Raw genomic sequence first — 15705 nt, forward strand, 5'->3', positions numbered from 1 at the left:
AAGCTAACCCCGTACGGAGAGGTGGCAATTACTTCAAGTTTGAATCTGCCTGGGTCATGGACGCAGATTGTCGGCGTGTTATAGAGCAGTCCTGGAGTTCTTCGGAGTACCTTGATTTCGGCGAGCGAATCCAGCGGTGCGGTAATGATTTAAGGAGATTGGGGGGGGGGGGGGGGGGGGGGTTCTTATTTCAGAAATTTTGGCCAGCGAATCCAAAATCTTAAACGCAAACTAGAATCTTTGCGTGGAAGCCGAACATATACTGATGTAGCGGAGTACGGGGAGGTGGAACGTGATCTGCGAAGACTTCTTGCCCAGGAGGAAGTCTATTGGCGCCAGAGATCCAAGCAGCTTTGGCTGAAAGAAGGTGATCATAACACCAAATTCTTCCATAAAGCAGCCTCCGGTCGACGCAAAGCTAACACCATTCGCCAAATACGTGAGCCGGGAGGCCAGTGGGTAGATGGTACCGACATGCATGCAGAAATCATACGATATTTTGGAGACATCTTTACATCATCCGACCGGGTGGGTGACATCGCCAGCAGGGTGTCGAGCCGCATCACGACAGCTATGAATGAGAACTTATTGAGGCCGATAGATAGCGAAGAAGTGAAGTCTGCTTTGTTTTCCATGGCGCCTGACAAAGCACCGGGTCCTGACGGTATGTCTCCCTCTTTTTACCAGAATTTTTGGAATATTGTTGGGGAGGACCTTACAGACTTTGTTAAAAGCTTTATACATAATTGCCACATGCCAGAAGGGCTCAACGCGTCTAACGTGGTCCTCATCCCGAAAAAGTCCTGCCCGGAATATGTTTCTGACTTGAGGCCCATTGCATTATGCAATGTAGCCTACAAAGTTCTCGCCAAGGTAATTGCTAATCGACTAAAGGAAGTCCTTGATACGGTGATTTTCCCGTCTCAAAGTGCCTTTATCCCAGACAGGCTAATAACAGACAACATTATTGTTGCTGGGGAAATAGGCAATTACCTGAGGGGCAAACGCAGGGGGAATGGGGGATGGACAGCGCTGAAGCTTGATATGGCTAAAGCGTATGACAGAATGGAATGGGGATTCTTAGAAAATATGCTGCTAGCTATGGGGTTTGCCCGTAGATGGGTTAATCTCGTGCTCTTATGTGTGAACTCGGTCACATACAATATTGTGGTTAATGGAGATGTGGTGGGGTCGGTGGTGCCAACTCGGGGTATCCGCCAAGGCGACCCAATTTCCCCGTATTTATTTATAATATGCGCGGAAGGGTTGTCTCTACTTCTACAACAGGAAGAGACTCGAGGTAATATACATGGCATTCGGGTGTCTAGGACAGCCCCGCCTGTATCACACCTCTTTTTTGCCGACGATAGTATGCTTTTTTTCAAGGCAACTATAGGGGAAGCGCAAAAAGTGCAAGAATGCCTAAAATTGTACAGTTGCGTTTCAGGTCAAGTGATCAATTATGCTAAATCCAACATAATGTTCAGTGCTAACACAGAGCCGGTGGGCATACGAGAACAGGTGTCCGGAATTTTTGGGGTACAACAAGTCGAAGATTTTGGAAGGTATTTAGGCTTACCATCCTTTCTGGGTCGCAACAAATCTCTGGTTTTTAAATTTATTGAACAGCGACTGCGTGACAGGATATGTACATGGCAGAAGAAATTGTTGTCCAGGGCCGGGAAAGAGGTACTTCTGAAGAGTATTGCACAGTCTATGCCGATATTTGCCATGTCAGTGTTTCTACTCCCGAGAAGCGTCTGCGACTCGATTGAGAAAATGATGAACCAGTTTTGGTGGAAGAACGGGTCTACCAACGGCCGAGGCATACACTGGATGTCCTGGTCTCGTTTAGCAATTCCTAAACACTTCGGTGGAATGGGTTTCAAGCGTCTCAATGAATTCAATAGAGCGCTCCTGGCTAAGCAAGGGTGGCGACTTATTACTCGGCCAAACTCATTAGTAAGCCGGCTCCTAAAAGCGAGGTATTTCCCTAACACCGATTTTCTTGAGGCAAATAGTGGCAATAATCTGAGCTACCTTTGGAGGAGCATTCTAGCAGGCCGGGAACTGTTACACCAGGGACTCATTCGACGGATTGGGGACGGCAACGACACACTAGTGTGGGGCCATAATTGGGTAGCTGATGCTTGCAACGTTCCTCTATCTACGCCTTGCGCTGAACCTTTGAGGTATACCAAGGTAAGCCAACTGATGACCGAAGAAGGTGATTGGGATCTAGAGGTCCTCAGAGATATATTTTCGTTGCAGGACGTGGAGAGAATTATTAAAACTCCAATATCCATACACTACCCTGATTCTTGGTGTTGGGCGAACGATATGAGAGGCCTATACTTGGTTAAACAAGGTTACCAGACTTTGACAGCTGCGACACTGACTCAAAATTCATCCCACGAATTCACTGAATGGAGGAAACTCTGGAATATTCCAGTCCCACCGAAAGTAATCAACCTGTTATGGCGCGGCGTCTGGGGAATTCTGCCAGTTCGTGAGAGTCTGAAGATGAAAGGAATTTGGATAGGAGGCGGCTGTCCTCTATGCACATCCGATGTCGAAACGATCGAGCATTTATTTCTTGAGTGTTTAGTCGTGAGGCATCTATGGGGGACGGACAACATCCTCCAAGGATCGACGTTTGCAGGTTATATTAATACTGCGTTAACAACACTGTCCCAGTCATCTTTGGTGTATTTAGCGGCGCGGACTTGGGTGATCTGGAATACAAGAAATAATGTTATTTGGCATGATAAGGCTTGGACCGTGGAAGGGCTTAAGCGTCAGGTAGCTGAGCTTGCTGCAACCTGGATGGAAATTTTGTCACCGGCGAACAATGGCCGCCTCCGGATAGTCTCTTTACCGCCGACATGGACGCCACCACCGACCGGATCCCTGAAATGCAACATAGATGCGGCCGTTTCTGCTAGCGGCATTTTTTATGGAGCAATAATCCGGGATCACTTGGGACATTTTGTGGCTGCCCGAAGGGGAAGACTTCAAGGTGTTCATGAACCATACTGTGCGGAAGCTTTGGCAATCAAAGAAGGTTTAACATGGATCAAGTCCAGATCTCCAGCGAATTACATTTTGGAGACCGACTGCTTAAATTTTTGTAACAATTTTAATTCGGTTAGTCAAGATTTGTCCTATGTAGGTTTGGTTATCAATCAATGCCGTGACATTGTAAGAAACGTTGGGAACATTCTGGTTCACCACGTAAAAAGGCCAGCGAATCATGTGGCCCATGCGCTCGCGCAGGCTGCCGGTTCATCTTCTGTCCTTAGGGTGTGGATTACTCACCCTCCTGATTGTATTTCGAGGTTAATTTAATGAATTTTCTTTCCGTTTCAAAAAAAAAAATATTCTCACCTCATGTGAGACAATCTCACAAAAGATTCACTAAACTAATACCTTACCCCCTGATCCTTAAGCAAATAATGGTGGTGATGGGGCCGGGGATGGTGATATGCAATTATTTTATGGTGACAAAATAGCATAATTGCAATATGCATGCGTGCTACTAAAAAATTGTACATGCCATGCAAAAGTGCAAAACTAAGTCTTATAATATTTGCACACTAAATGAATTTTTAATTTGGATGAATATTTTTCTAAAACTTGACCAAAAAAACAAATTTTATCATTCATGATTTTCAAACACATCATTAATGAACTAAGAAGTAACAAACCAACAATTTCTTCTCTTCTTTTTCACTTTTTGTTTTCTTCTTCTCTTCTTGCTCCTCCCTTTATTATTTTCTTGCTTTTGGCGGCAAGCAAGCAAGAAGACTGTATGAGGACCGGAGAGGATAAAACTTGTTGGAAAAATGGCTTGTAATCTGTAATACAACAATAATACAGAATACAACAGGGAACAAAAACTGGATCATTTGATATCTTCAGGCGTGTAATCACTTTCCTATAAGCTTTAAATTTCCCACTATAAAAGCAACAAGGTTCAAGATTTAATCTTATGGGATACAAGAAGATGAATGAAATTCTCAAGTTGCTTTGTTTGAGAATTCCCTGTAGAGATGTAAGCCTGTGAAGTATCTTGTTTCTTGCAAAATAATTGCTTGTAAAAAATGCCTCTGTTAACTTTTTTATGTATTCTTCAGATGTCTCTCCAAATATTTATATAAAATATTTTGATGGTTAGGAGAAGTTACAAGGAAGTTATTGATAGTTTAATACTCCAACTTCCACAAGATATATATTTAATGATATATCACTTGAACCATGTGCAACATGTACATTATATGCATGTTCGTAGGTTACGTACTGCATGCAAAATAGATTAGTATATATATAATATATATATATATTCATAACTTCCATGCATGTAACATGCAAAGAGTAAATAAATAATATATATTTATATATTGTAACTCATGTATGCAGTAAAGAAAACATGAAGCAAAGCTTCTACCGAGAGTTTTGAACACGATTTGTACATAGTTTTTATCAACCCTACGAAATATTCATATTTTCCAAATTACTTTTCTACCAAACTAAAATAATATTTATAACTCCACAATTCCAAATATTATTTTAAGCTTCCATGGTAGTCCTTCTGAAACATAATCTTCATTACTATATAAATCTCCAACAAAACTATCATGGCAAAAACATAGAAGGAAGATAAAAAGAATTAAAAGAGCATACTTGATTGTAGCCAGCCCAGAATTAAAAGAGCATAATTCCCGTAGTAGGATTTATGTACATGTATGTAAGTGTATGAACAAGTACGTAGGATGTATGTATGTATGTGTTTGAACAATGTAGAGGGTAGGCAAGAAGTAGCTCAAATGAATCTCTTTTATTATCATTGATGTATTTGTGAAGAGAAGGGAGAGCATCTAGCTAGAGAGAGATTAGAGTGTAAAGAGGAGGAGGAAAAGCCCCTAAAATGAAGGGTTAAAAGCCCTTATATAGGTCAACCCAAGTCAGGTTTGATCTTGACCCGAACCACCTTGACCCGAACCGTTTGACCCAACCCAAATAGGAGCACGGAGCGTACGGGGAGCCCGAATCCGGGGTATATTCCCCATCAGCATCCACTATCCTACCCTCATCCCCTTTATATATATTGTATGTATAGAGGCTTGCCTCTTGTATATACATAGTTAACTTATAATAAATACTAAACTTACAATATATTTAACAAGTTAATACCCAAAATGGTCTTCTAACTAATAAAATACATTATCTTACCCCCAAAGGTTCATTATTCTAAACACATAAAGTACATTATTTTAACACAAAGTATATTATTCTAACACATAAAGTACATTATTCTAACACAAAGTATATTATTCTAACACATAAAGTACATTATTCTTACTCATAAAATACATTATCTTACTCTATAAGGTTCATTATTCTAACACATAAACGGCTACATGAGACTCTAACCCAAAGTACATTATTCTAACTCATAAAATATATTATCTTACTCCATAAAGTTCCGTATTCCAACACATAAACGACTATAGCAGGCACCGTTATTAACTAACGATTTTTTTTTTTTTTAACGTCAAAACGATGTCGTTTTGGACTATTGTCCACACATCCATACAATAATTTGCCCGAGCAGTGGGTGCTCTTTCTTAGTAATATTATTATTCTATATGTTATATCTTCTAATAATGTTGTAATAGGTTAGTGTTGTATGGCTAGCCTACTAGATAAGAATAGTTTACGTTAGTTGTTCAGCTTTAGTATGTAATCTCCTATGTTTGTGTAATCAATTATTGAATCATTATCTCATCTGGTATCAGATAGCCATAAAATCTCTCTCCCCAAACGACCTCACTGTCGATCGCTACCTTCCCTGTAACCTCCCAAACGATGTTCACCCATCACCACCATCTTGCCTGTCATGTCTACCAACTCATCGGAAAGAACCGTAACTCCCGCCACCATAACACCGTCAGCCACCACCCCCAAACAGCCTGTCCTCGGCGCACCATTTCATATCAATTAAGCTGACATACCGCAACTTTCTCTTCTGGCGGACTCAGCTGGTACCATTCCTCCGCGGGCAATGACTACTCGGCTTCGTCGATGGTGATACACCGTGCCTTTCGGCGACCATCGAAGCTGCTCCATCCTCCGGCGACTCGGCCTCCGTTGCGACCACCGCGGTTCAGTCGCCCAACCCGGCATACCGGGCGTGGATACAACAGGAAAATGATTTTTGGAAAATGTTTTCTCAAAAATGAGTCATTTTTCGAAAAACATTTTTCTTTCTTGTGTTTGGCAGCACAATAGAAAATTGTCTTTGTGTGTTTGGTTCATTTTCTGAAAAATGATATAGAATTGTATAATTAAACATTTTATATAATTAATTATTTTGTTTAAAATAAAAAATTTATAATAATATTTATTTTTTTGAAATAAAATAATATTAATTATTAAAAAGTTATTTTTTTTTAAAAGACCGAAGAAACCAGAGAGAACTTCTCTCTGGTTTCTTCCTTCCCTTCCTCTCGTTCTCGTTTTTTTTTTAATGTTTTCGGCGGAAACCAGTGGTCTGGTTTCCGCGCGGAAACATTGTTGGTGGAGTTGTCTCTGCTTTGATGGAGGAGGCAGAGCTGAAGTGAAGCAAGCGTGCTTAGAAGATGAAAAATGACTTTCCAACAAAAAAAAAAAAGAAGTCATTTTCCGAAAATTTAGACTCATTTTTCATTGACTTCTCTTTATTTTCTTTTGACCATTCATTTTCCAGCCTAGCCAAACACCAAAAACTCGAAAAATAATTTTCAGAAATCATTTTTCGAGTTTCCAAACAGACCCTAACAAGTTTTCATAAATCATTATACATAAATGATAGCAGTACAATAGTTTCTGTGTATGAACACATAAAATATATCCCGTAAACATTATTACCGTAACTATAAATGTTTTCCCTAGAAAGAAGATAAGATTAAAGTTTGAAATTATTCAATTATTCTAAACGTTAATTTTAATTTAATATAAATTATAACAGATGACTAAATATAACATGTTAACAAATAAAATAAAAATTTAATAAAACAAACAAACAAAACAAAATGAAACAATTTCTCAAAAAAAAAAAAAAAATGAAACAACAATAGTGAGTCTCAACTTGCATCTCGCACATGTTCGCAGGGCAAGTATTAACGATTCAAAGGCTGCAATACTGAGTCTCAACTTGCATCTCGCACATGTTCGCATCTCGCAACTTGCATCTTTGCAACTTGCATCTATCATAGACTTTCTTCATTTGTATTATTATTTTTTTTTTCAATTTGGTTTACTTTAATTAGTCTGCAAGACTGCAACGCATTTAATTACAATATATAGTATGGATAATCATAATTAAATGATCATCATTTATTTAATATGAAATAAGATTAGTAAATGAAAATAAAATAAAAGATAGTTGAAATGATGGTTAACTCTCTATCTGTCAGACTCTCTCTCTCTCTCTCACACACACACACACACACACACACACACACACACACACACACACACACACATATATATATATATATATATATATATATATATATATATATATATATATATATATATATATATATTTGACTATCTACACAATTTACATAATAAAATTTATTCTATTTATAATTCTATAATTCTAATTAGTTAGAATAAATTGTAACAGGAATATCATTATATATATATATATATATATATATATATATATATATATATATATATATATATATATATATATATATATATATATATATCTTCCTGTGCGGTTAACACAAAAAAGACGCACTTTAAACATTACAATGACGCATTTTAAATACACAAATCACGCACGTTAAGCACATAAACAAAATACCTTAAGAACACAAATCACGCACCTAAATTTTTAAAATTACGCACCATAAGTATACAAACCACGCACCTTAAACAAAGTAGGCACTATAAGAACACATACCACTGCAGGCACCTAAAGTTTTAAAATGACGTACCTTAAGTTTCAACAACTGATGCAACTTAAGCATATAAATCACACACCTTAAGAAGGAAAACCACGCACTTAAAGCTTTAGCCCGCGCATCTTAAGTTTCAACAACTGACGCACCTTGCACACAAATCACACACCTTAAGAAGGATAAACCATGCACTTAAAGTTTTAGATCGATGCATTTAAGTTTTCAACACCTGACGCACCTAGCTACATAGTACAAAAATCACTCACCTTATATTCCAAAACTATGCACCTTAAATTTGACCTAGACGCAAAAAGATCAAATTGCTAGAGTGAATTTTTTTAATCACTATTAATCCTGGACGTTGATTTAGGCAAGATTTCAAATTTAACCGCATAACATCACAAAACACACCCAACCGCATGGAAACCAAATTATATATATGCCTTTTTTTTTGCGATTTGGTGATTTCCTTGTGATCGAGATGTGCTCGGTTTCAAATTGCCTTTTTTTTTGCGGATATTGCATGTGTGTTTTTGGGTCGTGTTGTCTTCGGCGGTGTTGGGTTTTTGCTGGGGGGAGGGGGGTTTTTGTCGGTGAGTTCGGCCGGGGGTGGCTGTAGGGTTGTCGTGATGGGCTATTTGTTAGCTGTTTTAGTTTTTTTTTTTTTTTTTTTTTTTTTTTTTTTTTTTTTTTTTTTTTTTCGTTTTAAAGTTTTGTTATACGTCTCAGTGGGGTGGTGGTGGCGGGGGCCGTGAGCTTAGAGGTGGTTGATAGGGGGGGGGGGGTCCTTGTTTGCACGCAGGTGGGGGTAGGCATTTCTGTATTAAGTTTCATATTTTTGTTGGTATATAGTTTGCAATGTGTAGGTGTTGTGTGTTTTTTTTTTGGTTGTCTGTGGTTTTTGTTTAACGGTTTTGGTAGATACACACTGCTCTACATTTATTAATTCGATGCTTAAGGTTTGGGGTCTGTCACAGGGCAAGAAGTTTTGTGCGTTTTTGTTGTAAGACCTGTGCATTTTGAACTTGTTCTCTTCTTGCATATTCTGTTTGTTGTGTTAAATTTTGTGGAAGTTCTAATAATTAGTTATAGTTATTGGTGGAGTGTTGTTATGTTTTTTTGTGGGCTGTTTTTTATGTTCGTTATGTTTTATTCGTTTGGCGTTGTTTTCTCAATCTGGTATGTTATTTGTCTATATTTAGGTTAGTGCATCATGATATATAGTCTGTGCGTTTGCATTAAATTTGGCTCGTGCATCGGGGGCAGATTGTTGGATAGGTTTAGGTGTGGGCGTAATGGGTTTATGGCCTGTGCGTAGGATTTTTCTATTTGATTCATGGTGTCCTGAAATTGAGTTCTATGTGTTACGGTGCGATTCTTATTCGTTATATTATTTTAGGCCGGATAGCGTATGTGGGTGTTTGTTTCCATCTTTGTTGTGTCGGGGATGGGGTAGTAATGTTATTGTGATTGGATTTGTTAGCTAGATTGATGTGATGCTTAAAGTTTATGTGTGTGCATCATCGGTTTACAGTATGTGCGTTGGAATTATGATTAGCATCTTCATGGCTGCTATATTGTCTATAGTGAGGTAGTTGCTATATAATTTCGACCCCGTGGACATGTCTGTATATTTTATGTCTTCGAAGGTCTGATTTCTTTTAGTCTGTTCGTGGTGTTTGATTAGTTTGTCCATGGTATTTGATCCCCGAACTCTTGACATGTTCTCTTGTTACTAGTCACTAAGTTTCTACTACTACATCAGGTTATATAACGTGGTCTATTTTATTCAGATAGGAAGCAATTCATTTCTTAAATTATTGTTTGTGCTTACACATTTACCGCTATGTGCGTTTGCTGTCATTCGTAAACATTGTTGATTTGTGCTTAGTTATAATTTGATTTCAGTATTCATTTGGAGAGAAATATGTAGTTGTCATTTTAACCTCTAACTTATGCCATGTTCTGTATTAATTGGTATTGGTACCTCACACTTACACATTTATTGGTACTTACTGTTCATGTGTTTCGCTGCTAGCACTCATCCTAGTGTTCGTTAGATGTCCACTTTTTTTTTAGTAGAAGTTTGTGCGTATCACTGTACCGGCGTGTGTGTATGCCTGTGTTGATCAACGAAGTTTAGTTTAATGTAATTATAAATTAATTTCTCTATTACTTTGGAAATAACCGTTCAATTCACTGTTTAACCTGTATCTAATCAGGTAGTTTGTACTAGTGTTTCGTGTTAGCTTACGTTGACGTTGTTACGGGTACTAACTAATCATGAGTTGGCTGCTCACATTCCTATTATTATTTGTAATATGCATAAGTAATAAAATACAAATGTCTGTGCGTGTATAGCAACCATCGTGTGCGTACTTCTGTTCATTATGGGATGCATTTTCCAATTTGTGCAATTTGCATTGGTAGTGTTCCTGTGATGCACAAAGTAATAAACATCATTTTGATGTGTTGAGTTTGTCTCATATATGGATTAGGAATAAGTGTTTGTCTCATACTAGGAGTAGGAGTGAAACGGGTAGACCTATTGTATAGGGATTGGATGCCTATAAATATATTGGTTGTATCCCTAAAGGGTGGTGTCACCACTATCACCATCACTATGAATAAGAGAATTGTTTCACTCCCGTGGACGTAGGCATATTGCCGAACCACGTAAATCTTGTCCTCTTTACCCTTTTTTGCCATTATTATTGTTTCTTGTTCTTGTTAATCTCAACAAATTGGTATCAGAGCACTGTTGAGATGGTCCGTTCAAGTATAAAATTCAAGGTATCAAAGTTTGATGGTATAGGGAATTTTGGGTTATGGCGGTCTAGGGTAAAGGATTTGTTGGCATATCAGGGCCTTCTGAAAACCTTGAGGGCAGAAAATTCAGCAAATCTGGAAGAGGCTGATTGGAAGGAGTTGAAGAAGCAGGAAGCTATGAACATGGTTCAAGCTGATGACTCTTATTATAGTGAAGGTGATGTTCTAGGGGTAACTAGTAACAAGTTCGAACATTGTTTGGACTTGTTGGGCGTTTCTAGATGCTAGATGAGAAGGTGGTGAGGGGCGCTGTTGTGTTAGGGACAGCGTGGATACTAGGAGGGAATATGGACCTGGTATGAGTCGGGCTTGTCATGAGTCACGGCTGGTATGAGCTGGGCTAATATGGCTTGGTGTTACGGATTGCTTGGGACGAAGCAGTTCGTGAACATGCACGGGGAAACGTTTGATGCTGCGTGGTGCGTGTTGCTGACCAGTGGTAATTGCTGGTTAGTGGAGCATTGGGCAAGGCACACGAGTTTAGTGTGACTTTGCAGGGGCGCTGTTGTGTTAGGGGCAGCGTGGATACCAAGAGGGGACATGGACTTGGTATGAGCCGGATGCAGGAGGTCAGCTAAACGGGACAGTAAGCATGAGTCGCGGCGGTATAACAGGTCGACGGCTGAGGGGCGAATGGCTTGGAACAAAGCGGTTCGTGTACATGCACTGGGTAACGTTTGATATTGCGTATACATGTGGCTGGCTAGTTGGGATGAGCATGGTTGTTCCTACCCATGTGTATATGTGAGATAAGTTTTTTTCTCCTAAGGGGCATAATTGTGAAGGTGGAGATGGTGAGATAAGTCTTTTCTCCTAAGGGACATATTTGCTAAGGTGGAGATTTGTTGAGTTATCTTTTTCTCATAAAGGACATATTTGCGAAGGTGGAGATAGTCTTTTCTCCTAAAGGGCATATATGTGAAGGTGGAGATGGTGAGATAAGTCTTTTCTCCTAAAGAGCATATTCGTCAAGGTGGATATAACAGAATTTATATGTTACAAGCTTCCACTATTATTTTTCTACTGTGTACGCACCCACTCCCACTTCAAGGTCATTCAATTACAAAACCACTATAAATTCATTCATGTCAATCCACATACTGACCATATCAAAACCCCACAATCATCCCTGCACATACCCGTTTTCTTCGTATCTTCTAACATCACAATCGACAACTTATGCTACCACTACCACCATTAAAATTCCTTTACCTAACGCCATGGAACCATTCCAGAACTCACGCACACACCTACCATTCTACTTTGGTTGTATGACGTTCCATTTATAATAAACAAAAACAACTCAAACTAGAAAATTGCACATACCACACCACACTACTGCACATACCGTAATATCTAGAAAAGCTTCTCGTTCTTGATCTCCGCCGCTGCTTCCACGATAACTCTCACTCTTCTATTAATGTGTTTTATTCCACAGTCCTTACCCACGCAACTAAAAAGGTACAACACATGTCGTAAAATATGTCTGAGTATATTTTCCCAATCAAATACTCATAAATATAATCCAAAAGATTCCAATTCAAAGCTATCCATAATTAATCATATAACTACAATTACATTTTAATCCTTTTGATTTTAATATATCCTTATTTACTTTATTATTATTTTCTAATATCCACCATTCATGTGGAATCAATCAATAGCTATTAGGTGATGTCATGATTTCATATATAATAGGGTGCACCGAATTCACAGCCTATATATAAAAGTCATTTTCATAATTTTCAGAAAATATTTTACAGAAATCATTTTCATAATTTTCAAATACATCCTTAATGAACTAGGTAAGAAGTAAAGACCTTTCAAAAAAAAAAAAGGTAAGAAGTAAAGAACCAACAATTTCTTCTCTTCTTTTTCACTTTTTGTTTTCTTCTTCTCTTCTTAATTGCTCCTCCCTTTATTCTTTTCTTGCTTTCGGCGGCTCCTATTTCTTAAAGCTTAAAGATGCAGTCTTATGTATGGCGCTAATGCTTTTAATCACGAACTTAATTGCATGCAGTACCAAATAGCAATCAACTGATCATTGTTGGGCAGATCGACGAAAACTCTCACAGATCGATCAGTTCCACTTAAAAATATTTGCAGATTAAGATGGTTGAAGTATCCACTGAAGAATTGCCCATAGATGCGCCGATTATCTCATCCTACAATGGCCGCATCAGACCACTTCTCGACTGCATTGACAAACTCCGAGACCTCAACATCATGCAAGAGGGCATCCACCTCCCCACTATCGTCGTCGTCGGCGACCAGTCTTCCGGCAAGTCCAGCGTGCTGGAGTCACTCGCCGGGATCAGCCTGCCCAGAGGACAAGGGATTTCCACCCGAGTCCCGCTTATCCTCAGGCTCCAGAACCAGCCTAATCTTGTCAACCCGGAGATCCATTTGGAATATAATGGGAAAGTTGTCCCAACCGGTGAACCCCAGATTGCGGAAGCTATAACTCTCGCCACCGAGGAGATTGCCGGCCGGGGAAAAAGGATTTCTCACTCCCCTTTGACGCTGCTAGTGAAGAAGAGCGGAGTTCCTGATCTTACCATGGTGGATTTGCCCGGAATCACCAGAGTTCCGGTTCAGGGCCAACCTGACGACATCTACGAGCAGATTTCCAACATAATTATTGACTACATAACTTCAGAAGAAAGCATTATTCTGAATGTACTGTCGGCCACGGTCGACTTTCCGACATGTGAATCTATCAGAATGTCACGAATAGTCGATAAGACAGGAGAAAGGACTCTAGCTGTGGTGACTAAAGCTGATTTAGCTCCACAAGGCCTTCTTGAGAAAGTGACAGCCGATGAGGTGAAAATTGGGCTGGGATATGTTTGTGTTAGGAACAGAATCGGCTCTGAATCTTTCCAAGATGCCAGGAATGAAGAAGCTAATCTCTTTCAAACCCATCCTCTCTTGTCCAGGATTAACAAATCCATGGTTACAGTCCCGGTTTTGGCTGACAAGTTGGTGAGGATCCAGGAAAGTATCATCTCGAAATGCTTGCCCGACATTGTTAAGAAAATCAAGGAAAAACTTGCTACTAATCTGGCTGATTTGAACAGGCTCCCTCCAACTCTAACATCTATGGCTGAAGCTTTAACTGCATTAGTGCGGATTCTCAACTCTTCCAAGAATTCGTTGAGGAAAATTCTGGTGACAGGGGACTTTGAAGAGTATTCTGAAGAGACAGATATGCACTGCACTATCAAGTTGATGGAAATGCTCAATCAATACACTGCTGGGCTTAAATCGGAAAGTCTCGAAAATAATGGCACTTTCTTGATGGATGAAATTGCAGAACTTGAAACTGGTTTAAGAAATTTCCTGCCCCATCGTGTTCTTTCGTGTATGCTACAGGGAAGGCTCAACAAAGTTTCTGTTATTCTAGTGAAAGTGGTGGGGGAGATGTGGGATTATATCGAAGCAGTCGTGATCAGAGTACTTGTGCATCATGCCGAGAATTGCCCACAACTCCAGTCTTGCACGAGGCGAGCTGCAGAAAATTTGATCACCAAAAAGAAAGAGGAATCGATTAATTGGGTGATGCAGATGATTGGAATGGAGAAGTTTGGAGGTTATACCTGTAATCCTGACTACCTCGCGACCTATAATAATCTCATGCGCAAGCAAGGAGAGTTGATTGAAAGGATTTTTGGCAATTCTCGGTATGATTATCATTTCCAAATCATTGAAATTGGGGCTAATGCAATCCAACTTGGGCATCTTAGAAGTCATCAGCAAGATATGGTGAAACAAGCTTTCGATATAAAGATGAGAATGGTGGCTTACTGGAAGATTGTCCAAATGAGGCTTGTGGATAGCATGGCTTTGCACATCCTATTCCAATGTCAAAAGCTAGTGGATGTGGAGATGGAAGAGGAAGTTGTAAAGGATCTATCAGCACCTCATAATGGAGGCATCGAGAGGATGCTAGACGAACCGCCTATAGTTGCAGAGAAACGTCAATGCTTGAGCAAAAGTGTCGAGGTGCTCGAGGAATCGAGGGATGTCGTGGCCAAGATCATGGACAGAATTACACTCGGTGATGAGTAAGGAATATAATCTTGTTTTGTTTTGTTTCTGAAATGAACCTATGTAGTTTGATGCATATCATGTGTGTGCTTTGGTTAAACTTGTTTTGGTTGTTGATGCTAATGGTTATGGTGTTGGCCACTTAAGCTGTGAAAAGTCTGCAAATAAGCACAAGTACTAACATAAAACTAACCATATAACTTTTGTTAAAATAAAAAAAGAATTTGTGTGACCTTTTAATACAATTCAGTTAGAAGGAGTACGTTAATGAGAAAAGTATTTTGCATATCCAGGTTGCATATGCATTAGAGTATTACAACAATATAATGAATATTTGTAGTTTGTAGATTCTAATGATGTATGTCATCGTCACATATTCAATTCATTGTTGTAATACTCTAATGCATATACTAAGATTGGAAAGAAAGTAAGTAAATCTTGAATGTATTAATATGTGTAGATTATAGCCTTGGCCCAACCTTTCACTAATACACTCTATCTTCTAATAATATAATATAAATAAATTCTAAATTCAAAAAAATAAAACTATCATGGCAAAAACATAGAAGGAAGATAAAAAGAATTAAAAGAGCATACTTGATAGTAGTCAGCCCAGAATGGTTGTATGAGGATCGGGGAGGAATGCCAAGTTGAAGAATGTAATTAATTCTCTCAAAGGATAGGATAGAAAGAGCAATTATTATTGTGTGGACCATAGTCCACACAAGTTGTGTGGATTATATTTTGTATACTGTAAAATAATGTACATTCAATACAAAAATAATGTACATTCAGTACAAAAATAATGTACATTATATTCAGGGAATGTACATTATTTTTGTACTGAGTATACATTATATTATATAATGTA

General features: G+C 38.8%; 1 protein-coding gene across 1 annotated transcript; it reads left to right on the forward strand.

The window, feature by feature from the left end:
- The first annotated feature begins 12715 nt into the window (after positions 1-12715).
- Positions 12716-14903, forward strand: LOC109159706 (dynamin-related protein 4C-like). Its single transcript, XM_019307804.1, has one exon. The coding sequence runs from the start codon at positions 12897-12899 to the stop codon at positions 14853-14855; it is 1959 nt and encodes a 652-aa protein (XP_019163349.1). The 5' UTR covers positions 12716-12896; the 3' UTR covers positions 14856-14903.
- Positions 14904-15705: the final 802 nt, after the last annotated feature.

This window comes from Ipomoea nil, unplaced genomic scaffold (assembly GCF_001879475.1).
Source record: "Ipomoea nil cultivar Tokyo-kokei standard unplaced genomic scaffold, Asagao_1.1 scaffold2845, whole genome shotgun sequence".
NCBI lineage: Eukaryota > Viridiplantae > Streptophyta > Magnoliopsida > Solanales > Convolvulaceae > Ipomoea > Ipomoea nil.

Coding starts and splice junctions, on each gene's coding strand:
- LOC109159706 (XM_019307804.1), top strand. CDS start 12,897: ATGGTTGAAGTATCCACTGAAGAATTGCCCATAGATGCGCCGATTATC.